We start from the raw sequence: 26881 nt of genomic DNA, 5'->3' as shown, positions 1-26881 counted from the left end.
ACATAAGTGAGTTCCAGGATGGCCAGGGGAAGATGTCACCACCGGTGGCTCTAGAGGAGACCATGCACTCCTTGTGGTTGCAGACAGGGTTTGTTCTGCATGGGGCCGGGGACCTCAGGGTTCTTCTTTCTTTCTTTTTTAAAAAGATTTATTTATTTATTATGTATACAGCACGTATGACTGCAGGCCAGAAGAGGGCACCAGATCTCATTACATACAGTTGTGAGCCACCATGTGGGTACTGGGAATTGAACTCAGGACCTCTGGAAGAGCAGCCAGTGCTCTTATCCTCTGAGCCAGCTCTCCAGCCCTTCTTTCTTTCTTTTTTGTTTTCTTGTTTGTTTTGCTTTGCTTTGCTTTGCTAGACAGGGTTTCTCTCTGTGGCACTGTCTGTTCTGGAACTCGCTCTGTACACAAGGCTGGCCTCGAACTCAGAGAGCTGCTTGTCTTTGCCTCTGAGTGCTGGGATTAAAGGCTTGTGACACCACCTCCCTCCATCCCAGGGTTATATCAGTAAACACAGGCTTCTCCAAGAAGCTTCAAGAAGGCTTCACCAAGGCAAGGTTTATCAGTGCTGGAACAGTTAGCATGGAATGCCCTGGCAGTAGTTAGTGGTTTGTCCAACACAGGCAGCTAGAAGGTGGACCAAACTGGGACCCACGTCCACGCTCTGACTCTCAGGCTGTAAGTGGATGTGTGTTTACCAGAGCCACTCACAGCGATGGCTTCCCTTCCTGACCTCGCCAGGCCTCCCTTGATCCCAGGTCATGGCTCTGGAGTAGTGAGCCTAGGCTGGGCTGTGGGAGGTGATCGCCCATGAACTTTTTGTCAGGCCATACAGGATTTAGTTTGTTCTGTTTTTATAATAAATACACAATTATGCAGTGGTGGCCTTTGAACATCCACCCAGCAGAAGGTACTTTACTAAAGAGCTCTCGCTTAGGACTGGAGATATGGCTCATTTGCGGGAATTCCTGTGTGGTGTGTACAAAGCCTTGGGTTGGGTTCCCAGCACTGCACAAACCTGCATGGCGGTATGTTCCAGTAACCCCAGCACTGCATAAACCTGCATGGCGGTATGTTCCTGTAACCCCAGCACTGCATAGACCGGCATGGTGGTATGTTCCAGTAACTCCAGCACTGCATAAACCCATAAACCGGCATGGCTGAATGTTCCAGTAACCCAGCACTTGGGAGGTGGAGGCAGAAGACCAGAAGTTCAAGATCATCCTTGGCTACCTGGAATATGCTAGACTCTGTCTTGAAAAAAAAAAAATAGTAATACTAATTTCCAGGGCTAGAGAGACGGTACAGAAGTTAAGAGCATTGACTGCTCTTCCAGAGAACCCAGGTTTGATTCCCAGCAGTCACATGGTGGCTCACAACCATCTTTAACTTCAGTTCCAAGTGATCTGACACTCTCTTCTAGCCTCTTCAGGCACCAGGCACATACATGGGTCACAGACATACGTGCAAGGAGAACATCCACAGACATTACATTTTTACAAAGTTAGAATAATTTCATGACTGTTATATCCAAAGAGTGAGCAAGCAGAAAGTTTTGTAAACCATTCTGTCTCTTTTTCACATGTTTGAAATTTGCATAATATGTTTTAACAAAGCAATGGCCACAGTGAAACCTAAGGAGCTGCTGCAAATATCTGCTGGCTGGGGAGATGGTTCAGCTGAACAAGAGCATCTGCTCTGTACACACAAGGACCTGAGTTCAAGTCCCTAGAAATCATGCTTGGTGTGGGGAGGCCAGGCCCAGCCACAGGTGCCTGTGACCCCAGCCTGCTGCCGCCAGTCTAGCTCCAAGTTCAGTAAGAGATCCTGTCTCAAGGGGACAATTCAGAAAGTGAAGGAGCAGGACACATGCTGTCCCCTTTGGCCTCCTTTTTTTTTTTTTTTAAAGGTTTATTTTATTATGTATACAATGTTCTGTCTGCATGTATGTCTGCAGGCCAGAAGAGGGCACCAGATCTCATTTACAGATGGTTGTGAGCCACCATGTGGTTGCTGGGAATTGAACTCAGGACCTCTGGAAGATCAGCCAGTGCTCTTAACCGCTGAACCATCTCTCCAGCTCCCCCCTTTGGCCTCCTTAGTAGCACCTCCCCCCACATGCGTATAGATCACACATCCAGGAAGAAAGAAGAGGGAAGGAGAGGAAGACACTCACCCACACCTACATGTGCACATACACCACACACACATGCATGTAAGTCACACATATGTAACACACAGGAAGGAAGAAGGGAAGCACACACACATACACACACACCCACATGCATACAAGTCACACATATGTAACACACAGGAAGGAAGAGAAGAAGGATGAAGGGCAGAAGGGGAGGGTACACACCCACGTCTACATGTGCACACACACACACACACACACACACACACACACACATGTCAACATGTGCATGCACACACACACTCGGGAGGAAGAGGAGGAAAGAAAAGATGACTCAGCTTAGGAGCTGGAGCTGCAGCTTGGTGGTAAGGCCCTGCATCTCAACTTCAGGCGTGGGAGGAGACAGTGAAGCGAGAGCAGTCACCCCACAAACTGGCTTTAACTGAGTCCCATGGCTACCTTACCAGCAACCGTCTTCATCGTTTTTTGTTTTGTTTTTTTGAGACAAGGTCTCACCATGCAGATGTGCACTACCGCCGGGTGTGCCTTTAATCCCAGCACTTCAAAGGCAGAGGCAGGCGGATCTCTGTGAGTTCGAGGCCAGCCTGGGCTACAGAGCGAGATCCAGGACAGGCACCAAAACTACACAGAGAAACCCTGTCTCAAAAAGCCAAATAAATAAATAAACCTAAAAACAATTTTTAAAGCAATAAAGACACTAAAAAAGGATATTCAGGGGGCTGAAGAGCTGGCTCAGAGGTTAAGAGCACTGACTGCTCTTCCAGAGGTCCTGAGTTCAATTCCCAGCAACCACATGGTGGCTCACAACCATCTGTAATGAGATCTGGCGCCCTCTTCTGGCCTGCAGTCATATGTGCAGACAGAACACTGTATACATAATAAACAAATCTTTAAAAAAATAAATAATTAAAAAAAAAGAAGGATAGTCAAGGGCCACTACAAGGTGCCTGGATATTTATAGATTCAAAAGTGAGCTCCTGGGAGGGCAAATAACTTGTAACCCCAGAACCCAAGAGAGAGGCAAGAGGATCCCCTCAAACTCCAGCCTGACCAAGGCTACACAGACCCTGCCAACTGAAATAGTAAATAAATAAAAACACCACCATGTAAGGTCACCCAGGACCCAAATTGAAAGCCGGGCCTTTCTGAATCGATAATGTGTGTCTGTCACCCACCTTGCCTTTAGTCCCCGTTCTGTGTCTGCTCCACACTGTTCCTTTGGTCTGCCTGGGTGTTTTTCAATACAGGTATTTTAGGGCAGGGGGCCGTGAGAACACTCTGGACTGGCAGGTAATGGAGATGGGAATCTCACAAGCTGTGTTTGTGAAATCTTTGTGGAGTCTTTTTGTCTGGCTTTTGGGCAATAGGAAACACAGACAAGGAACCCTTGAGGGCAGGGCTGTGTGGAGCCCAGGGTTCTTACAACTAATGATCACCCACGAAATGAAAGCTGGTTTGCTTGAAGATATGGCCACTGCCCACTTTTTCCCAAGCACCGAGCCTCCTCTGCCGCCCCAGGCTGTAGTCAGGGGGAGGACAACAGGAACACTGTGCCAGCCGTTCGTTCCTGAGAACGTCCTTGGCAGCCCCAGGCCATGCCTGGTCCCTCAGATGAGCTAGTCCCTCGCACTGAGGAACCTGGGCCTCTGGGACCAGGTGCAGGAGTCAAAGGCTCCAGGGGAAGGAAGTGAGGTAACTCTCACGCCAGCCGGGGTGACCTATCCCATGGCTCCCTTCTTGTACAGCTGCCCACCCTCAGCTGTCCCCACAACTCCCCCAGGTGCAGCAGGGCACAGGAGCCCAGGGCCAAGGTCTCATTAGAGCTAATGAGAGCTCAGCTGTGTAGATGCCAGCTCAAGATACAGGGAGCAACAAAGAGCGCCCCACCCCCTCTGGGAGAGGAACCCAAGGCCACACCCCCAGAAGACTCCTCAAGTCCGAGTGAGGGCAGTTCACGCCACTGATGACACTCTCGAAGGACTGCGGCGTCACTGGGCAGTTTCAGTGTGTGACCATCACAGCCTGCTTGCAAGTCTAATCTCTCCAGCTTACTCTGAGGCAGAGTGACCTGGTGGACTCTCTGACATACACTCCAATCCCTTGTTGACCCGTCACTCACGGTGCCTCCCATGGCTACGCAGTCAGTATGCCAAGAGAGGCAGCGTACCATCAGGCCGGGGCAGGGAGCTTCCCTGGCTGGACGCAAGTCCGTCCCCCCCCCCCCTGCTCAGCCCCAATGCTCAGGGTGCCCCTCCCTCAGGAAACCCTGGAAACCCTGCTCCTTCTTCCATTCTTTTTTCTTTCTTTTTTCTTTTTTAATTCAAGCCAGGTACAGTGGCACAAGCCTGTAATTCAGCACTCAGAAGCAGATCTCTGTGAGTTCGAGACCTCACAGAGATGGAGCTGAGGGTGGTGCTGAACTCGTCTCCCTGTGTCTACCTCCTGAGTTCTGGGATACAGGCAGGCACTCACTGCCACGCCCAGTTTATACAGCTTCCAGGATCGAACCCAGGGCTTTGTGCACACTAGGCAAGCACTCTCCCACTTTCATTTCCAGACAGAGTCTCAACTAAGTTGCCCAGGCAGGCCTTGAGTTTGTGACCCATCTGCCTCAGCCTTGTGTGTCACTTCCTGTCACCAGACCTGTCTCTCCCATCAGCCCTTGCGGTCCTGTCTCCCTCTCTGCCTCTGGTCTCCCTAGCCTGCCTTTTCTCTAGGTCTCAGTTTCCCTAAAGGAAAGGTGGGGAGACAGGGAAGGGAACCCTACCTGGCTGTTCCTCTCTCCTCCCTCCTGCCCTCCCCTGTGCAGAACCATCACTGTCTCCTCATGGATAAGGAACTCTGGCGAAGCACAGGGGTCTCCGCTCAGAGGTGGGGGTCTCTGCTCAGAGGTGGGGGTCTCTGCTCAGAGGTGGGGGTCTCCTCTCAGAGGTGGGGGTCTCCAGCCTTTTAGAAGCTCTAAGGAGGGGGGAGGCCCTATGGCCCAGATCCCCAGGTCCCCACTCCACCTCTCCCTAAGCTCTGGGTCTCCGGGTCCTGCCCTCCTGCCCTGGTCTCCCAAGCGGCTCTCACCTCAGTGGTAGAAATTAACAAGGAAGGAGACAGCGCTGGTTTGGGAGCCTGGTGCAGCCAGAGCCACACTGCTGACTGAAAGAAGGCCGGCAGCCAGTAGAACGAACTCTGTCCTTCCCCGAACTGACACCCCTGTTTGTCAGTGAGACCCCCAGTCCTTGTCCTCCCACAGGCTCCTACACGTCCCCCAGCCCACCACATTCCTGGGGCCCACAGGCCTCCTGCCCTGTGTCCATGCCACAGAGGCCAGCACACCCTTTGCCCGGTCCGTCCAAGCTCTCTCTTCCCAGGGATACAGAGGCTGAGCTTTGAAAGGGTCACTTCAAAGGGGGCCAGTCTGTGGAGAACCCAGCCAGACCCAGGGCCAGCTCCTCCACCAGATTCCTGGCAGCTGTTGACAAAGGCTCCACTGTTTCCCCCGACCCCCAGACGCCCCCAAATGCACGGGACATTAAGGCTTTCTTTCCCCAGTTCCACTCCTACAGGCCAGACTCTGCTCCAGGGAGCAGCTGGGGCCCCTGCTACATGAGAGGCTGTGTTGGTGGACCAGGATCTCTCGCCCTCCCTTGGTACTCAAACCCAGGATGATCAGGTAGCCTCCAGGACCAGTGGCCCAGGTACCTCCCTGCTCCTTGGTCATCCAGTCTTCCTGGCTCTATAGTGGCCTCCCACCTTCTCCAGCCCACTTCATACTCACACCAGGCCTTCCAGGTGACTTCCCAGCAGCCGGTCAGGGACACCTGGCCTCTGAGGGGCCACATAGCCGCAACCATAGTGGCCAGCCGTTAATACCTCTTCCAGACCAGGCAGCTGGCCCCAGTCTCCCAGTGCGCACGAGCCCAGGAAACAGCTTTTACTACTGTAACAGAGCACAGATCTCCAGGCAGGGCCCCCGGGGGTTCTGGGCTGACCTTTAACTCAATGCCAGAATTATCACTAGTCCAAATCATTATGCACCAGGGCCTGAATACCTCCAGTGATGGAGACCTCACGACTTCCATGGAAGCTCACTTCCTCTTCAGATAACTCTGACCATAAATGTTTGTTTTGTTGGTTTATGATGGTGTCTTCTGTAGCCCAGGATAGCCTCAAACACATTATGTAGCCAAGGATGATCTTGATCCTCTTGCCTCCACCTCCTGAGTGCTTTGTTTATACGCCGGCACCATTGTGCCTGATAAAGGCTGGAGATCAAACCCAAGGCCTGTGCATGCTAGGCAAGGACTCTGCCATCTGAGCTATATCTCAGCTCCTCTGTTTGTTTGGTGTTTGGGTTTTTTTTTTTTTTGTGATATATATTTTTTATTTTACAATACCATTCAGTTCTACATATCAGCCATGGGTTCCCCTATTCTCCCCCCTCCCACGCCCTCCCCATACCCCCAGGCCACCCTCCATTCCCACCTCCTCCAGGACAAGTCCTCCCCCGAGGACTGTGATCAACTTGGTAGACTCAGTCCAGGGAGGTCCAGTCCCTTCCTCCCAGACTAAGCCAAGTGTCCCTGCATAAGTTCCTGGTTTCAAACAGCCAATTCATGCATTGAGCACAGGACTTGGTCCCACTGCCTAGATGCCTCCCAAACTGATCAAGCCAATCAACTGTCTCACCTATTCAGAGGGCCTGATCCAGGTGGGAGCCCCTCAGCCTTTGGTTCATAGTTCATGTGTTTCCATTCATTTGGCTATTTTTTTTCAATATATATATAGCCTTTATGGATCTATGGGTTGTGGTCTGATTGTTCATTTTATATCTAGAATCCACCAATGAGTGAGTACATACCATAACTGTCTTTCTGGGTTTGGGTTACCTCACTCAGGATGATTTTTTCTAGTTCCATCCATTTGCCTGCAAATTTCATGCTTTCATTGTTTTTCTCTGCTGAGTAGTACTCCATTGTGTATATGTACCACATTTTTTTCATCCATTCTTCCGTTGATGGACATCTAGGTTGTTTCCAGGTTCTGGCTATTACAAATAGTGCTGCTATGAACATAGCTGAGCATGTATCTTTATGGTATGTATCAGCATTCTTTGGGTATATGCCCAAGAGTGGTATGGCCGGGTCTTGAGGTAGTTCGATTCCTAATTTTCTGAGAAACCGCCATACTGATTTCCACAGGGTGTTTGGGTTTTTTATTGTTGTTGTTGTTTATTTGCTTGGTTGGTTGGTTTTATTTGCTTTTGAAACAGAGTCTCACCCTGTAGCCCAGTCTGTTCTGAAATTCACAGTGTAACCAGTGTTGACTCTGAACTGGTGGCAAGCCTCCTGCCTCCCATCAGCAGGGCTTGGATTGCAGCTGTGAGCTAGCACACCCGACTACAGGGCTCTAGTGAGCCAGATGTGCTGGGGTTACAGCTCACGGACTCCAAGTAAGCTGTGTTCTCATTTCCACCCATTGATCATTATTTGCCTAACAATGGCAGCTACCAATCGAGACTGGCCTGATTCCCCTCACTCAGGCCTTTCAATAAGGCTGATAGATTATATCTGAGGTAAGAAAATGGAGGTCAAGAGATATGGTATAGCTCAGTCACAAAGTGCTTGCTTAGCACACATAAGCTTCACGCCCAAGCCTTAAGTCCACATGAAAGAGAAAATGGAGGCTAGTGTCCAGAGCCACACAGTAAAGATGGGGTAGAATTAAAACGAGAGCTAAGAAGGATAAGGCCCAACCCATACACTCAACCACAGGGTGCTCCAGACTCCCAAGGCCCTGCAGGGTCACACCAGGCCCAGGCCCCAGTGTCTCCCAGGGCCAATCTGCTGGGTCAGAAGATAGAACGTCAAATACCTCCCAGTACGCAAGTCCCTAGGAGCAGATGAAGTTGTAGCCTGGGGGGGTGGGGGCTGACTGACTAATGCTACTTCAGACCAGGAAAAAAAGAACAGAAAGGAAGGTGACCTAACAGCCCAGGCATGTAAGGGTCAGAGGAAGCTGGAGATGTCCCTGGGCCCAAGGTTTAGGGAGCTGGAAAACCAACACCTGTTGCTTGAGAGATAAACAGTTGATAGCAGCCAGGCTGGATGATAGAGGACTATAATCCTGGAGTTGACACACAAGGATGGACTTTTAAGGCCTGATCTGGCTACAGAGTGAGTTAGTTCAAGGCCAGCCTCCTTAACTTAGCAAGATCCTGTCTCAAAATAAAAAGGGGCTAGACAGATGGTTTAGTAGTTAAGAGTGCTAGCTACTCTTCTAGAGGACCTGGGTTTGATTCCCAGCACTCATATGGTGGCTCACAACCATTCATGATTCTAGTTCCAGAAGATCCGATGCCCTTTTCTGACCTCCACAGGCACCAGGTCCACATGCGGTACAAGGACATAGATGCGGGCAAAACCCTTACACATAAAATAATAAAAATAAATTTAAATAAAAGTACCAGACAACGGTGGCACATGCCTTTAATCCCAGCACTTGGGAGGCAGAGGCAGGTGGATCTCTGTGAGTTTGAGGCCAGCCTGGTCTACAAATAGAGTTCCAGAACAGCCAGGGCTGTGTACACAGAGAAACTCTGTCTCAAGAAACCAAAAATAAAGAAATTAATTAGATTAAATTAGTGCAAAAATGGGGCTTAGGCATGTAGATAATGAGAGAGCACTCGTCTTAAATGCACAAGACTCCAGATTTAAATCTCAGTTCCAAATCAGGTGTGGTGGTACCTGCCTTTAATCCCCGCATTGGTGAGGCAGAGGCAGGAGAATAAAAATTGATGGTAATGGGCTGGACATAGAGCATGTAGGCAGTGTGCCCTGATATCAATCCTGACTGAGCACTGAAAATGAAAAAAACAAAAACAAAAAACAGTTAAGGTCTAAGACAGGCCTTGTCTAGACACACTCAGACCACCTCCAACTTGACAAGAACAGAACTTCCCACTGCCTGAGCTAAACACCTCGGGGCTGGGATGGAACACAGGCCTTTGAAACCTCCCTTGCCTGTTTCCCAGCACCTTCCCTTCAGAACTCCGAGAAATGAAGAGCCAAGGAAAAGCAAGAGAATCCAGGAGTTTTGGTGGCAGTGGCACACCAGGTAGCCTTGGAGGACAAGTGGTGACGGAAGCCACCAGAGACTTTTCCCTTCCTCTCTAGGTTTGGCTGAGGTGCAGACAAGATGGCCATACCCCCAGGCTGTCTTCCTGAGACCCTAACCCCACCTACGTGGACGCTGGGTTACAGGGTTCTGTGGGTTTGTCACACATTGTCTCACCATTCATGAATCCAGTTAGTCAGTCAGCCAGTCAACAAATAGTCTCTGGGCTCTGGCTAGGTGCCAGATTGTGTGGTAACAAACACGACACCTTTAGGCCATTGGAATGAGGTTAAGAGCATGGTCAGTTCCTTAGCTCTGTCACTCACTCGTGTGACCGACCGTGGGAAGTCATGGAATCTCTTTGTATCAGCTGGGATAGCAATAACACACCTGCCCAGCATTAAGGCCCATGGAGAGATTCTAGATTGTTTTCTTGCCTTGGAGTAACTCTAGACTGACAGGTCTCCCATCCCAATGCCAGGGAAAGAGCCAGGCCCAGGTCACCCTGGGAGACCAGTGGGGGAGGCTTCTGGCTTGCACTCTACAAACATTTATGGAGGGCTGCTCTGTGCCAGGCACTGTGCTGGGCACTGAGGACACAGATGAACAAGACACATTGTCCACTCATCCCTGCCACACCCCCAGGACTCAGTCCCAGAGGCTAGCACTAGTGTGGAGTGGAGGGACACAGTGCCACGGACAGCACCCCCGGGAGCCTGGGGCTCAGAGGACCTAAGTACTCATCGGCTGCTCCCAGTCTGAGGGGCATGAAAACAGTCTGGCATCCTTTAGCATGAGAAGTTAAACGAGATGGGCCCTTGGGTTTTGACCACTCTGACAGGTAATGAATAACACCCCCCTCCCAAGGGTTCTAACTCTACCCATGTCCAAAGCCAAGGCCATCTGGGCCTGATGTCCCCCTGAGATGGTGGAGAAGACTCTCCCAGTACTGCCTGACACTGCCCTGCTGACACACTGGCACGATTTCATGTGGGCCTAGATCTGAAGGCGGGTTGTTTGAAGGGGGGGGGGGTGAGCGTAGGGAGAGGCAGTGCCAGCTCCCACAGGCCCTATTCATGACAGAGTCCGGGTGGCAGACCAGGATAATTAAGACCAGGCTTTGTCTAAATCCCTGACCAAGCCAATACCTCACCTTTGAACCCCTGCAGCCAGCAGAGGAGGGCGGATGCGCCACCAGGAGAATGCCAATGGACGGCCTGCCACAGGCCTGGAGCGCTTGGGGCGAGCCTGGGGAGGTGGGGAGGGAGGCTGAAGACGGAGGAATGGATGCCCCTCCCACAAACACCGAGGGACACCTGAGGCTGTGCCATCCTGATGACCAACCAAGAAAAGCAAGCAAGCTCCAATCCGGCAGGAGGAGGATTCGATGTAGACTCTACCAAGTGGGCACAGAGCTGGGGGCTGGGCAGTGAGGGCCAGCCGTGACGCTAGAACCCGGGGGCGGGGGGGGGGGGGGGCGCCTTCCTCCCTGACTCTGTTCTCTCTCTCTCTCTCTCTCTCTCTCTCTCTCTCTCTCTCTCTCTCTCTTTCGATTTATTTATTTATTATGTATACAGTGTTCTGTCTGCATGTATGCCTGCAAGAAGAGGGCACCAGATCTCATTACAGATGGCTGTGAGCCACCATGTGGTTGCTGGGAATTGAACTCAGGACCTCTGGAAGAGCAGCCAGTTTTCTTAACCTCTGAGCCATCTCTCCAGCCCCTGACTCTGTTTTTTATGAACATCGCAGCTTTGGTCACACTATTAGCTCACTGTGCCTCAGTACCCTCAACTGTATGATGGGACAATGACAAACAGTACCAACCTGGAGGTGACACTGTGACAATTAAAAGAACGAGCTATTCGAACCCTGACCCAAAACACAGCTATCACTGAGGAGGCTGAGACAGACAGTCAGCCTGGGCTACATAGCAAGAGAACTCTGGCTCAAAAAAAAAAAAAAAAAAAAACCTCTAGCATTAACGTATTTGCTCGTGTGAATATATTTGCATGTTCTCTGGATCTTTCTAGACATCTGCATTGGAATCCAGCATCACAGGAATCCTCCTACTGGAGGATATATCCCTGTACCATCTCCAGGCTGCTCTAGGTGCTGTAGCTCACGAACCTGGCCCTGGAAGTTCTTCTGAATAGCCAGCCCCAGTCTCTCACCTCAACACTTAGTCCAGTCATCTACTCTGTAGCCTCGAACTCACAGAGATCCACCTGCTTCTGCCTCCTGAGTGCTGGGATTAAAGGTATGCACCACCTCCACCTATCATTATTATTATTATAGACAGGGTCTCTTTATGTAGCCCTGGCTGTCCTGGAACTCCCTACATAGACCAGGCTGGTCTTGAACTGCCTGCCTCTGCCTCTGCTGGGATTAAAGGCCTGCACCGTACCGGCTGTAGTCTGCCTTTTAACTTTACATAAGAAGAGAAGTTTCAAAGTATCCTTGCAATGAGGCATGAGGCAACCCACTGCCCACCCCCACACTGCCCTGCTCTGTAACACCACACCCTCCCTCACTCCCACCCCCAACCATGCCAACATCACTGCATCCTTTTGTCATGAGTTCAGGTTGCCCTGAGAGAAGACACAGAAAGCCTCATCCACACTACCCACACAAAAGGGTTGTTCCCCAGGTCCAGCTCCTTCATCTCCAGCTGGGAACCACACAACCTGCCCCACCCAGCAGTATACAAGCTTTCTCCTAATAACCCATCCATCCCAGACAGAACTCAGAACTCAGGTTCCAACCCAACAATACCACCAAACCTTTAGGTCAGACCCTATCTGTAAAATAGGCACTAACATTGCCAGGCATGATGCCTCACACCTCTAATCACGGAGGTGGAGGCAGGTGGTTGAATCTCTGAGTTTCAGGCCAGTCAGGGCTACAGAGGAAACCCTGTCTGGAAAAAAACAAACTATAAAATAGGCACTAACACTTTCCTACACACTCACGATCCACTGTTCTCATCATGTGAAAGGAGAAGGTAGGGCCTAGGACACAGGGCCTTGGGTTCCCAGCCATCTGGGGTGGATCGAACCACACGTGGCAATGGGAAAAAGCCACCAGGGCTGGGGCCTTTGGGCCAAGTTTGCAGGCCAAATGATTGGTTCTGCAATGGGAGATTCAAATCTCCTGTCGTCAGCGTTGGCCACTTTGGAAAACGGGGCTGTTGCCCTGGCAGAGGGAGAACCACATGGAATCAAAGGCCACCCACCAGTAGCCCACAGGGGGGTAGGGTGGAGACAGTAAGGGGTCAGGGATGAAGTACGCGCTATTTGTGGAGGGAGAATCCATCCGAAGGACTCCAGCCTAATGACCTCCCCTCCCGCCCCCTGTCCATCCTGAATTTCAAGTTTATAATTAGGAAACACACTTTGGCTGTAGGGAGGGTAGAAAGCCGACTGAGGGAGAACTTTAATACATGCAGTTCAGACACCAGAGTCTCCTAAAGAGTTTGCGAAGTACATGCCCGCAGGCCCAACACCCCGAGGACAGGAGCCCGCTGGAGTGTCAAAAGGAGAGGCTCAGTTCTGGTCCTCGACCCTCAAACTGGATCCCAGGGAACGTCTTTTCCAAATCCAGGAAAACTACTGGCCAGACAGTGTACAGCTTCAGCTTGCCACTGTGGGCTGGGGGGTGACTGAGCGGGACCAGCAGCCAGACTCCAAGGCAGGGGACTGACCCTGTTGGGAAGGTGAGGGCCCCTCCCCAGCCTCAGCAGCTGGTAGATGAAAGAACCCAAGCAGAGCAGCCCAGCGCTGAGTAATGCCCCTGGCACCCCACTCCCGGACCCACCCACAGCCGGAGCGGGCAGAGGGGAGGGCCGGGCAGGGCTTGGGTCCCATCCCGAGTCCCGCAGCCCACAGCGCAGTCCCACCCGGAGGGGGCGAGCCGAGGACGTCCCGCCCCAGGACCCCTCCCCCACTCCCTGTGGCTCCAGCTTGCGGGGGCCTCGCCAACGGAAAACGAAAACTCGGGCAGAGGAAACGGCGGCGGGCGCCCCGCCTGAAAATCCCGGACAAAAGGCGCGGGCCTCCCACCCCTGCTGCCCGGCCGCCCAGGGCCTGGCACCACCACGCCTGGGTGGCCCGGCCCGGTAGCCCCGGGCCCATCGGGGGAGCCCCGCGCGGCGGCCCCCGCCAGCCTCTGCCTAGCGCAGCTGTCCCTCCTGCCACTCCCCAACGGGACACCAAGTTCCCGCAGCGGTGCCACCGACGGGGGCGCAGTGACCCCAGCCCGGACATTGCCCCTGGTCCCGCCCCAGCCTGGCCCGAGCCACGAGCCCTCACCTGGGGGGGCCGGGGCTCCGGACGCGGCGGGATCCCGACCAGGCAGAAGGCGACTCCATTCATCGGGCCGCAGCGGAGGCTCTGCGGCCAGGGCACTGTTGGGGGCACGGGCCGGGGCCCAGGGGGCGGAGGGCCGGGGACAGAGGGCGGGGCCCCGGAGGGGCGTGGTCTGTGTGGCTCCTCCTACCTACTCCCACCCCCCCCACAAGCCACGCTCCAGACCCGGCGCCGGCCAGGGCCTTTCCACACGCTACGCAGAAAAGTCAAGGGAACCAAGACTGGGATCTACGCGGACCGTGAAGCCAGGGGCCAGAAACGAACCTGGCCCAGAGACGAGGTCTCAGGGAAGCCTCTGGAGAGAGGGTTGCAGGGGCCTGCTCTTTCCATGGTGAGCATGGAAAGAGGATGAGGGCACCGAACCCAGTGATAGCACCAGGAAAGGACGCTAGGAGGGTCGGGAACGGACCCCAGAGGTCCAGAAAGCCTGTGAGTGGCCGAGACAGGATGAAGCCACCTCACCTCCGACAGGCTTGGGGCGGAGACTCTAGGGACTCATGGAAGTTGAGGCACAACGGATGTGGTGTGAGGTATGACCCCCGTCCATCTGGAAAAAAGCTCCCTCCCAGGAAGATTCTTAGACAGGATGCCACGATGGTAGCAGAGTCAGGGCTGGGAGGGAGTTCTGACAGACGTCCCAGGCTTTGGGTGCCCATCCCAGTGAGTGCAGAGCCTCAGACCTCTGGTCCTGAGAAGATCTGCTCTGCAAGGGCCCTACAAAGAGACGCTCCCACCCCCACCCCAAGCTACCCTGCTCCCCTGGGAGTTAGGCCTAAAGAGACACTCCTGGCCTGAGCCAGCCACTCATTTCCCAGTCCTCCAACAGAACCCCACCCTGTCCCCCCCCCTCACAGGTGCCCCCCCCACGATCCAGTGAGAACCAGTACCTCAGTCCTCCACTGAGCTGGAAAGTTCTTTTTGCTACCTAACCCTCATCCTTCCTCTTCCTCCAGCCTATGCTGACCTCTTCCGGAGCCTTCTTACAGGATTTTTTGTTTGGGGAGCGGGTCTTTCTCTTTCTTCTTTTATAAAATACGTAGACTTGGCGGGCCTGGAACTCACTATGTAGACCAGGCTGACCTCCAACTCACAGAAATCCACCCGCCTCTGCCTCTCCAGTGCTGGGATTAAAAGGGCATGGCACTATGCCTGCCGCCTGCCCCGTTTCGGGTTTTCTTTGGTGTGACTTGATGGTTTTGAGCCAGACTGCAGACTGGCACTGAACCTTGTCCCTGCCTCAGTTCCCAGGAGCCACCACACCCGGCTCCTTCTTGCAATTTTAAAGGCTTCTGTATTCCTTTCTTCAGATTATGAGGTAGGGGGAAAGCCGATATCCCACGAAATAGTAGTTGATTTCAGGGAAGGCAGGCAAAGCATAAAGAATAAGTGTCCCCCAAAGACACCACTCCTGAACCCGGAGACCTCATAAGGACGCTGGCTTTACCAACACCACCACCACAAGACCCACGTCGCCAAGCCCACCCCTTGCTACTTGTTCAGGCTCCAGAACGCAGGCTGTGGGAAGGGGGACATCAGTCAGGCCGCCCTCCTCCTGAGAGCCGGAAGGCCACGGATAGACCCGCACTGTGTGCTTTAAGTCCCCGGCACTTAAAAAGATTCTCTTATAATGACCTCTCTAACCTCTTTCACCCCATCAAGGTCAGAAGCCAGAATTACCCCCTCCTCCTAAAAAGTCCCTCCCACCACCTAACTGTCATCTGTCACAATGCCTGGATCTTCTCACTTTCAACAGAGTCCCAGTTCCTGCCCCTTTTGCCTGGAGCACGCTCCGGTTGTAGCAAGGCATATTGGCCCCCTGGCACAAGGGTCCTTTCCTCCCAGAACAAAGGGTTGTCTCTGTAAGGAGAGCAGATTTGAGCTGAGGCTGTGGGGGCAGGGAGGAGGGTGGTGGCCCCTGGGGTGCCCCTGGCTCACTTTTTCCAGAGCCAGATGCCCTCAGACCCTACAGGAGGCGGTAAGAGGAAATGAGCTCACGCTGACCGGCAGGCCAATTCCTCCTCCACAATGCACAGCACGAACCTCCTCCATCCCCTCCCACTTCCAGAAGTGCACGCTCCCCCACCCTGCGGCCCCTCCCACCTCTTCCTGCACCTTGACCTGCGCCCCCCTCCTTCCAGTCATGCTATCCATCTCCTCCTCCGGCCGCCTTCCCCCACCCCCGCTCCCGTCTAGGCTCTCCGGGCTCCCCAGCTCCTCTGTCTCCGTGTGACTCGGCACATCCCACTATCTGGTCCAGGATCCACTTTCTTCCTTGTAGGCTCTTCTATGGAGTTTGGGACAAGTGCACCCTCCCTGGATTACGATCCTCATGGGGGATCCCCTTCAAACTCATCCTTCTGAACCCCTCCACCAGTCCAGTCATGGCTGTTGACTCAGAGTTCTACCCCATGAAGCATGGGACCTGCGAGGGAGTGGCAGGTGGCCCTGGGGATCTAGAGATCAGGTCCTGCTCCTTCCCCTCAGTGGCCTGATCTTGCTAACCCATGAGTCCATGGCGAGAGCCCAGAGCAGCCACGGAAGGCTGGAAACAGGAGGGCCGCCTAATGGAGTTGCCTCTGGCCCTGTGGGGCTTGGTGACTGAGCAGACCTGGATGCGGGGGGGGGGGGGGGGGGGGGGGATGGAGAGAGGCTAGCTGGGGAGAAGGTTCCCCGTGAACAAAGGCAGGGAGGGCTCTGGTGGTGTGTGGCAGGAAGTGTGGAGGGATGAGGAAGGGAACAGGAGGATGTAAGGCTCAGGCACTTAGGTTTTGGTTCCGGTCTGGCAGAAACTTGAAGTAGTGCTGTGTTTTGTTCTCTCAGGCATATGGTGAGGACAGGAACCAAGGACAGTAAGAAAGGAGGTTAGGGATGTGGGACCAGCAACAAATGTCAGAGGCTTTGGTACTTGGTAACCTACTAGGTGAAGGGAAGGAGATGGAAGAATCTAGAACAATTTCAAGACAGTTTATATAGGATGGTCCCAGGAGAGTAAACAGGTCAAGCACCAAATCGTGAGTTCTGCTTTAGTTAACGTTATGAAGGTTTCGCCATGCATAGTATTTACTATTTTGTTTAATGATAAGGAAACTAGGGTTCAACCAACTTAAATACATTTATGGTTTTTGTTTTTTGGTTTGTGTGTGGTGTATGTGTATACAGTGTGTATGTGTGTCTGTGTATCTGTGTGTGTGTCTGTGTGTCTGTGTATCCGTGTGTATGTGTATGTGTGTCCCTGTGTGTGTATGTGTGTCTGTGTGTGTCTGTATGTGTCTGTGTGTATGTTGTGTGTGTCTGTGTATCTATGTGTATGTGTATGTGTCCCTGTGTGTGTATGTGTGTCTGTGTGTATGTGTATGTGTGTCCCTGTGTGTGTATGTGTGTCCCTGTGTGTATATGTGTGTATTGATGTAATCAACCGTCTTATTAAATAAGAAACACAGAAACAATGTAAAAGAGAAAGCTGAGAGGTCAGAGCTCAGAGCTAAAATCTCACCCTTCCTCCTGCTGTCCCAGCTTCGCGAAATCTTTTTGGTAACATGTGTGTCTGTGTATCTGTGTGTGTGTGTCTGTGTGTGTCTGTGGAGACTAGGCTGACACTGAATATCTTCCTCTACTACCCACATTGTTTCCTGAGTCAGGGTCTCTCACTGAACCCAGAACTCTGGAGACCCAGCCTGTCTCTACCTCCCTAGCACTTGGCTTACAGACGTAAGCTGTTGCCCCAGCTGTACTGGATCCCATGGGCACGAGGGGTCTGAACTCAGGTCTCCACACTTGCATGGCATGCGCTTAACCGAGTCATCTCACCAGACTCCTTTTACTTTGCCTTTTATTTTTAGACAGGTCCTCAACCTATAAGCTTAGTCTAGCCTGGAGCTCACTAAGTAGCTGAGGCTACCCTTGAACAAATGACCCACTTGTTTCAGATTCTCAGGTATAATCTCAAGATTATAGTCATTCACCACCACCTAAGTATCTCATGCAAACCCACACAGGATTTGAACCAGGCATTTGGGCTCCAGAGTCCACATACTTTTTTTTTTTTTCCTTTTCTTTTCAAAGCAGTATTTCTCTGTGTATGCCTGGCTGTCCTGGATCTTGCTCTGTAGACCAGGCTGGCCTCGAACTCACAGAGTTCTGCCTGCCTCTGCTGGGATTAAAGGTGTGCACCAACACCTCCCTGAGAGTCCTCGTACTTAATCCACACTTGGTGGAATATTCACTGGCTGCTTAAGTCATGGATCCAGTCCCTCTCCAGGAGACAGTCTTGACTGTGGAAGTCTAGTGAGATGAGGAGGTAGTAGAAGAGTCTCTAGAGAGAGGAAGGGATGAGGTGACCACATGAAGGACAGTGCCTGGAGGAACTCCAGCCTCTAGGGGCAGGCAGATGGGTGGGAGCCAATGGAGGTCAAACTGTGCATACAGGCAGAGCTACAGGGAGGCTGGCTGTGGGGCTGAGCAGGGTGGTGGGGTTGGGGTTGGGCAAAGCAAGCCAGGACACTTGACAACCCAGGTGAGCTCAGGGCAAGGCAGTCTGATGTTTGCATGGGACGATGAGAAAAATCACATGAGAACAGGTACTTGAGAAGACATGAGGGACGGGCAGCCTGAGCCAGGCATGGTGGCCCATGTCTGTGATCTCAGCACTTGGGAGGCTGAGTCAGGAAGATCACAAGTCAGAAGTCATTGTGGTCTAGACAGCGAGTTTGAGGATAGCCTCGGCTACATAATGAGACCCTGTCTTCAAAAACACAAAAAACAAGGAGTTGACGGGGAGAAGCAGGAGGGATGGCTAGGCAGTTAAAAGCACCTGCTGCTTTTGCAGGAGATCCAGGTTTGGTTCCTAGCACCCACATAGCAACTCATAACCCCCAGGACTCTAGTTCCGGGGTCCAGCACCCATTTTTTTTTCCTCTGGGTATGAGACACAAACGTGGTACACATACATATATCCAGTAAAAACACTCATCCAACTGGGCGGCGGTGGCGCACGCCTTTAATCACAGCACTAGGGAGGCAGAGCCAGTCGGATCTCTGTGATTTCGAGGCCAGCCTGGTCTAACAGCGCAAGATCCAGGACAGGCACCAAAGCTACACAGAGAAACCCTGTCTCAAAAAACAAAAAAAACACTCACACATCTAACATAAAAATAACTGGGTGTGGTGGTGGTGCACACCTTTAATTCAGCATTGGAGAGGCAGAGGAGGTGGATCTCTGTGAGTTAGAGACCAGTCTGGTTTACAGAGTGAGTTCCAGGACAGCCAGTTTTTACACAGAGAAATCCTGTCTCAATAAACAAATCTTTTAAACCTGTATTTGAAGGGTGGCTGGAGAGATGGCTCAGCAGTTAACAGCACTTGCTCTTGAAGAGGACCCAGGTTCAGTTCCCAGCACCCACATGGTGGCTCACAACCACCCACAACTATAGTTCAAGGGGATCCAATGCACTTTTCTGATCTCCATAGGGACCAGGCACACTTGTAGTGCACAGACATACAAGCAGGCAAAATACCCAGATGCATAAAATAAATATATCTTTAGAACAATGTTGCTGTAGTTTTTAATATTGGGCCAAGCGAAATGGTGCAGCAGGCTAAGACACTTGCCTCTAAGGCTAATGCCTGAGTTCAATCTCCAGAATCCTCATGGTGAGAAATAAGAACAAACTTGTCTTTGACCTCCACAGGTGCACAGTGGCAGGTATGCATGCCTGTGCACACAAATATACACACAAAAATCAATCAATCAGTAAATGTTTTGTTAAAAACCAACAACAGCCAGGTGGTGGTGGCACATGCCTTTAATCCAAGCACTCGGGAGGCAGAGGCAGGCGGATCTTTGTGAGTTCGAGGCCAGCCTGGGCTACCAAGTGAGTTCCAGGAAAGGCACAAAGCTACACAGAGAAATCCTGTCTCGAAAAAACAAAACAAAACAAAACCAACAACAACATCTGAAGGCTGGAGAGACAGCTCAGCGGTTAGGAGCACGGACTGCTCTTCTAGAAGACTCAGGTTCAGTTCCCAGCAACCACAAACATGGTGGCTCCCAACCATCTTTAACTCCAGCTCCCGGGGATGGAACGGCCCCTCCTGCCCTCTACTGGCACCAGATACACTTGCAGTACACAGATTCACATGCAGGCAAAACACTCATTCACATGAAATAAAATTAAAAAACAAACCAAGCATTTGAAAGCATGTGCCTGGGAAAGAGACTGAGGACACACAGGAGGAAGCTGAGTGGCTGGAAGAAAAGCATCCCGGGACTGACAGAGACCAGGAAGACCACAACACAGCACTGGGACCCTCAGTGTCGGACCTGGTCCTGAGTTGGCAAGGAGTTTAACAGTGCCATCAGGGAGCTGGAGAGATGGCTCAGAGGTTAAGAGCAGTGTCTGCTCTTCCAGAGGTCCTGAGTTCAATTCCCAGCAACCACATGGTGTCTCACTACCATCTGTAATGAGATCTGGTGCCCTCTTCTGGTGTGCAGGGACACATGCAGGCAGAACACATATGTATACATGATAAATAAATACATCTTTTAAAAAAAGTGTCCTCATAGGAGCTCTGAGCTGAGATGCCCAGTCCCGGTCACCAGTCAGCTGTCTGACTGAGGACAAGCACATTCTCTGAACGTCCCTCTCACCCTTTAAGGCCTTGCCTCTCATCCGGCCTTGAGTGAGAGAGGCATGGAGGCTCACATTTAACAACAGACCGGAAGTACCCTGGAACTGTAAGGATGCTCCACTGATGCACAGTTCCATTTCCATTGAAAACATCCTAAGTACCTTGGTGTGGTAGTCTATACCTTCAGTCCCAGCACCCACCAGGGAGGCAGAAGACGGAGGATCCCTGTGAGCTCTGAGCCATCCTGGTCGACATTGCTTGTTCCAAGCTATCCTGCAGAGCACCCTGATTTAGTCAAACAGTTCGGGGTCCAGATTGTTTCCCCCTGTGGCAAATTGTGCCTCGCTGCCACAGAGGACCTGGTTACACATCATCACCTCAGGAAAAGGTCAGGGTTTAAAAGCTGAGGATGGAACTCAGTTGGTACACTGTTCCCCTAGCACACACGAAGAAGTCCTGGATTCCATCTTTGTGAATTGGGTGTGGTAGTGCATACTATAATCCCAGCTCTGGGGAAGTGGAAAGAAGAGGATCAGATGTTCAAGGTATTCCCCAACCACATATATAAAGTTATCGGCCAGTCTGAGCTACACGAGACCTTATTTTTAGAAAAAAAATGGAATGTGGTTTCTGCTGAAATTATATTGCTTTTACACTATGGTAAAGTCAAAACCTTGTAAACTGAATTGGGTGTGGTGGCATATACATGTAATTCAACATACAGGAGGCTGATGTAGGAGGATTGCCATCAATTCAAAGCTAGTCTGGGCTACACTGCAAGTACTGGATCAGCCTTGGCTACATAATAAGGCCTTGTCTCAAAAAAAAAAAATTAGGAAGCCATCACTTGAGCCACCATATATTAGGAACTGTCTATAAAATGGCAACGGGCCAAAGGGCCATGAACTTGGCCTCTCCAGCAGCCCTTCCAATAAAGGAAAACGAGCGCCCCCTGGTGGAGGAAGAGAGGAGGGCAGGGCTAGACCGGAGAGCTGGTCTTGGCACCCTGGATCCTCTAAAGTCTCCCAAAGGAAACCCTGTCCTCTGCACAGTCTGCATCTCCAAAGCATTTGGTGGGGCAGTTTAATGAAACAGAAGGTGTGCTTACCCTGAAGGAACCCTTATTCTAGGGAGGGTGATGGACCCCCAAAGGATGCTCTGGGATGGGGCTGCAGTGGAGGGGCAGTCACAGTCCTGAGAAAAACAAGTGAGAGGCTGGGTACTGAGAAAAGAAAGCAGTGGCCTTTGGAGGCTAGCGTAGACCCTTGAAGGCTCTTGACTGGCAAAGAGCTGAGGAAGGAGGGAAATAGTGGGACGCACGCTCTGGTAACCCCACGAGTCCACTTCTCAGACCCATATCCTTTTGTTTGCTTTGTTTCTTGAGACAGTCCACTATGTAGCCTTGCCTGGCCTGGAACTTGCTAGACAGACCAGAACTGGCCTCAAACTGATGGAGATCTGCCTGCCTCTGCCTCCTGAGTGCTGGGATTAAAGACTTAAAGCATCACAAAGAATATTTTTTTTTTTGGGGGGGGGGTTCCAAGACAAGGTTTCTCTGTGTAGCCCTGGCTGTCCTAGAACTCACTCTGTAGACCAGGTTGGCCTCGAACTCACAGAAATCCACCTGCCCCTACCTCCCGAGTGCGGGAATTAAAGGCGTGCGCCACCACCGCCCGGCTATCACAAAGAATTTTTAATGGTGTCGGTGGGGAAAGTATTCATTCAAAAAGATGCCAGTTCCTACTTGATCCCTGCTGCCAGAAATCCTATCCGACACACTCGGGAAGCGTTAAGGACCTCTGGCTAAGTTAGGGCCAAGGCATTCGGGACTTGCCAAACAGCTGGGGCCCCTTGCCAGCAACCCCTGGACAGCTGGCTAGGAGCAGGAGCAGGAGGATGCAGTTTCCCTGGGCTGGCAGCAGCCACATGAAGCCTGGGCAAGTGTCACAGCAGGAGGTGATAACCCTGCTCCACCTGAACTGGCTGACTGCTAGGAAAACCTATGGGGTGGCACAAAGAGATGAGGCCCTGGGTGGGGTCCCTGCCCTGCAACAGGGTCCTAACTCTACGTCATCAGCCAGTGAAGCCCTGGGCCATGGCCTGAGTGGCTGAGCATGAGAACAAGGCTAAACAATGGCTCATAAAGGTCGCAGTACCCTGGAACACCAAGACGGAGGGGAAAGGGACGGAACTGGGCTGAGTGATGATGACGTCTCACGGTCTGTCTAATCTGATTTCATTCAACTCTATGAGAACACTGTAAGATGGATATAATTAGGTCCACTGTGTGAATGAGGAGACAGACTCAGAGAGGTTAAGTAATTTATCCAGGCTTTCCCAGCTCAGACTCAGGACTCCAGCAAAGTCTGATGGTAAGTCCGTGCTCTCTGCCGCAGGGCATTGTGGAAGCCGAGGGGTATCAGGCCAGCCAGACCCTTCCTGTTCCAGGGATTCTATAGTTCTGTAAGAGGACCTAGACTCTGCCTAGCCCCCACATAGGAGGGGTCCCGCTTCGTTCTCATGCTTCCCTCCTGGAAGGGTAGACGGAACGAGGAATGTAGAGGGAGGGGGCCGAGGAAAAGGAAAAGAGAGGGAGGAAGGAGAGAGGAGGAAGGGGTGGGTGGCTCCCACCTCCCCCTGGAAGCTCTGGAAATCCCCAGCAGCTGCCCCTCTCTCCTTTGTCTGGCCCTGAGCCAGCCCTGGGTGGAGAGAGGGGAGTCCAATGGAGAGGAAAGGGGGCGGAGCTGGAAACAAGATTGGGGGAACCTGGCAAATCCAGCCCCTGGGAGAGATTCCAGACAGGCTCCCCTTTAGGAAACCCTACATGCCAGAATCCACACATACCAAGCCGGCGCACCAGGGAGGCTCCTGCACTATAAAAGGATTCTCTGCTACAAGAGGGGCTCGGCACATGGGAGACTTAAAATAGGAGCTGCTGCAGCTCTGGTTTCAGAAACACCCCTTTACAAACATGCTTCCGGTGGCTTCGAACACCAGCCACTGGCAGAGAAGTTGGCAGGGCCCTGGGCATAGGGTAACCCCAAGGTCTTAGACATGTCAAGCCGAGGCTGAGTAGCCTTGCTCTTCCACAGAGGCCATCCCTCTCCATAGCTGGCAGCTCTCATGAGCAGCCTGGAGACACACATTCCAGGCCTACCAGCAGTGTAGAGCCGGGCCAGAAGTCCCATGGCCTAAAGCCAGGCCCACACATCCACTCCTGTAACACTAGCACTAGGGAACCCAGCCCGGGCTACATAGTGACACCAGAAAAAAAGAAAAAAAAAAAAAAAAAAAAAGAAGAAGGAAAGAAAGTCCAACATCCTGTTGTCCTGTTCTCCTCCCTGGGAGGGATGACAGTGGCCTTGGTAAGGCCTGTCCTTTGAGAAAAGGGAAGAGTCTGATGCCAGAATAGTGGAGGATGTAGATGCCGGAGCAAAGGTCACCTGGAGGGGTACTTGGGTGGGGGCTAGAAGACAGGAACAGTGGCCCTATACTTCCCTCCTTAAAAAAAAAAAGGAAGTGAAATTCATATAACATTAAACTGATATTATATTAAAGAATTCAGCAGCATTTAGTAACTCCCCCGCCCGGCTTTTTCAGTGTGCTCATCAGTACTCAGCAATAAAAAGGAGGAGCTGTGTCTCCTTCCCCCAACCAGACCTAGTGCTTGGGGAGCTGCCACTGGCCATTTAAATTAATGGCCAAGATGCCAAACAGGCCCGGAGACTGGAGCAGCCCATGACCCCGCCCCAAACCTCTCAGCCGGCCCAGGAAAGAAACCCAGGGCACTGGATGCCTCCCAACCCTCCAGAATCTAGGCTCATCCATCTGCTGACTCTCCACCACCATAGGTAGCCCGTGCCTGAACCCCTCTGCCAACAGTGTAGGGGGCCTGAGCTCAGCGGGAGGGGATGGATCTTGAGGGGCCAGGACCCCACACCAACTGGTGGAGGCTAAGCCCCTGAAAGGAGCCTAGAGCAGGGAAAAGATGCTTATGTGGACAGGTTCAGCACTTCCAGGTACGCCCATCTATAGTGACAGAAAAGCCAACTCCACCACTCCAAACCCCACCCACGGACCTCATACAAGCAGCATCCTTGGGAGCATCGAGGGCACTCCACCCCATCCATTGCTGCCCCTCTTAGAGTCAGGGCTCACAGCCCAAATCTGGGCCCCCTGCTCACTGACCTGAGTGGCCAGGCTCTCTGGGGCCGCTACCCCTGGCCTGCACCCTCAGTGCCCCCAGCCAGGAACCTGGGTTAAAGGCAGGCAGCCGCCCACCTGGCCAGGGCTGCAGTGCTGCATTTGGGGCGCATGTGGCGAGCCTCCTAGCCCACCCCATCTTCTCGTTGCTGTGAAATGGTGGCAGCAGTTGCTGCAGCTGCTGTAACTGGGAGAAGAGGCAGACAGGCTGGGAGAAGTCCCTTGACACGTAGGGGGAAGGGCCGCTGTATCTTGAGTCCCACTGGAGGGTGGAGACCTGGGGGACAACGGAGTTGTACGGCTACCCCTTCCTTCTGCAGAGCCCGCGTCCCCTCAGGCCTAGGTTTAGCGAGCAGGGGCTGGGGGCTTGCCTTCCCGACTGGAGATGGGGGTTTCTAAATGTGTGTGTGTGGGGGGGGGTGTAGAGTGCACCCTCTGCTCGTGCCTCCCTGGCTATCCGCGATGGGGGAGTGCCCCCGAGAGCGCGCGTGTGCTTGTGTGCATCAGCTCCGTGTCGCACGGCCCCATCCCTTTCCTCCAGCTCGGCCCCGCCCAGAGCTCCCGCGCCCGCACCCCTCCCTCGGAGTCCGGCCATCACTCCTGCCTCGCCCACCCTCGCCGGGTCACCGCTCCCGCAGCCCTGATTCTCAGACACACGCCCGTACCCGGCATCCGCTGACCTGCTCCATGCTGCGACCGCTATGCTGTCCTCCGCTCGCTGGCCCCAAGGGGCGCAGGGGGCGGCGGCCCCTCCATTCACCCTGGCCGGGCAGCTGCACCCGGCGAGCACGAGCCACGCCAGGAGCGCCTGGACTCGGCCGCCCGAGCCCACCCCGCCGCGGGCTCCGCCCCGCCGCAGGCTCCGCCCCTCCGCGGGCTCCGCTGTCTCCCCCGGCCCGGGTGGGGGCCCGCGCTCCACGAGCTCACACTTCACACACGCAGACACCGGCCACCAGCTGCGCGGAGTCACACACTCTATCACACACAGCGTGCATCCCAGGGCTTCACACATCCAAGGGCTCCTCCTGCCTGTCCTGGGATCTTTACCGTGGAGAGAAGACCCTTGTCACTTTCCTGAGGCTAGCCCAGGCGAGAGGGTCCCACCTCTCCTTTCACGGGCTCCAGAAAGGAGCTTGGCCAAGGGAACCAAGAGGCTTGGTGGCAGAGCTGACCCGATGGCCCAAATGGTAATGGGCCACTTCAGAGACTGAGAGCCAGCAGACATACCCACGGAGTGCTGAACACAGGCAGGCACTGTGCCACTCTACAGGGTGATGGTGGTGAGAACAGGCAGCTGGCAGGGGTGGCTCCTTGTTGCCAAGGTCCAGCCTTTCTGTAAATGTGCCCTAAGGGCTTTGCCTGGGCTGTGGGGGCGGGGAGCAGGGACGGAGAGAGATTCCTGTCGCCCACCCAGCATGCCATGTAGCAGCCATGTGCCAAACTGGATGATGACCTGCTTACCCACTACCAAGGGGCTTTTGGGTCCCAGATGACAAGGTTCACCAACCCAGATGAAGACCAAGCAAGTGCCAAAGCGACTCCTCTCTTTGGCGACCAAAAACAGGGTGTCCCTTGTCACGGACAAAGCAGGACCAAACTGAGAGGGACATTACTTGAATAGGGATAAATGAGGTGGGTGGGTGTTCTGCCCCAGGGCAAGAGTGGAACCCAGAGGGGACAGGGGAGGCAATTCCCCTGCTCTCCACCGGGTAGTGGGATTCCAGCATTCATAGGCAGGAGTGGCTGCTGATAGCCAAGCCAGTGTCCAGGCTGGCAAGAAACTGACCTCACATTTCTCACCCAGTCTCTCTGTCAGGCACCAGAGGTGAGGGAGAAGGGAGTAGGAAGCTGAAAGAGTTAAGATCTCAGCCTCCCAGACAAAGGGGCTTTATAGGCTGGGTGTTGCGGGGAGGGCTTATGGGGGCAGGGAGACCCGAGTGAACACCCAGCTGGTTTATTTGGTATTGAAGTTGAAACTCGCGCAGCCCCCCACCCCATGCCTCCATACTGCAGGATATTAGGAGCTTTGCTCCTGGGACTGCAGTAGAGTCCCAAGAAAGCACCCCCATCCTTGGCTGGCCCTGGTGCCACCCACATGCTCCCCACGTTCCCCACCCCAGCCGACTGGCCTCAGCCTCAGCTTTCACTGCCATGCCCTCTAGGTGGCCTCAGGGCCCCTGTCTGCTACCTCAAGGGTCCCTACTGGCTGCCTGGGGAGGGAGGGCAGTCTTGGGTAGTGTCACAAGGCTATGGGGTCAATGGACCCTTTGTCCCTTTATATGAAGTCTACCCTGGGCCTAAAAAGACAGGAGTGCCAGCCAGCAAGCATGTTCCCACCCCAGCTGGCCTCTTCCAGAGCCTGGAGGAGCTGGAGTCTGCTTGCAGAGGCCAGACTGTATTCTTTCCCATTGGCGTC

The 26881-nt window shown here is 53.1% G+C and overlaps 1 protein-coding gene across 1 annotated transcript in view; it reads right to left on the bottom strand.

Moving 5' to 3' along the window:
• LOC114688092 (rho GTPase-activating protein 23-like) overlaps window positions 1–13697 on the bottom strand; it is a 94375-nt gene extending 80678 nt beyond the window's left edge. Inside the window, 1 exon segment of the mRNA XM_037201193.1 lies at window positions 13579–13697. Within this exon segment, the coding sequence (XP_037057088.1) occupies window positions 13579–13641 (63 nt within the window). The 5' untranslated portion in view covers window positions 13642–13697.
• Window positions 13698–26881: the final 13184 nt, after the last annotated feature.

The sequence above is a fragment of the Peromyscus leucopus genome, chromosome 8b (genome assembly GCF_004664715.2).
Source record: "Peromyscus leucopus breed LL Stock chromosome 8b, UCI_PerLeu_2.1, whole genome shotgun sequence".
NCBI lineage: Eukaryota > Metazoa > Chordata > Mammalia > Rodentia > Cricetidae > Peromyscus > Peromyscus leucopus.
The sequence above is the reverse complement of the archived record's forward strand: the minus strand, read 5'-3'. Positions and strand labels throughout refer to the sequence as shown.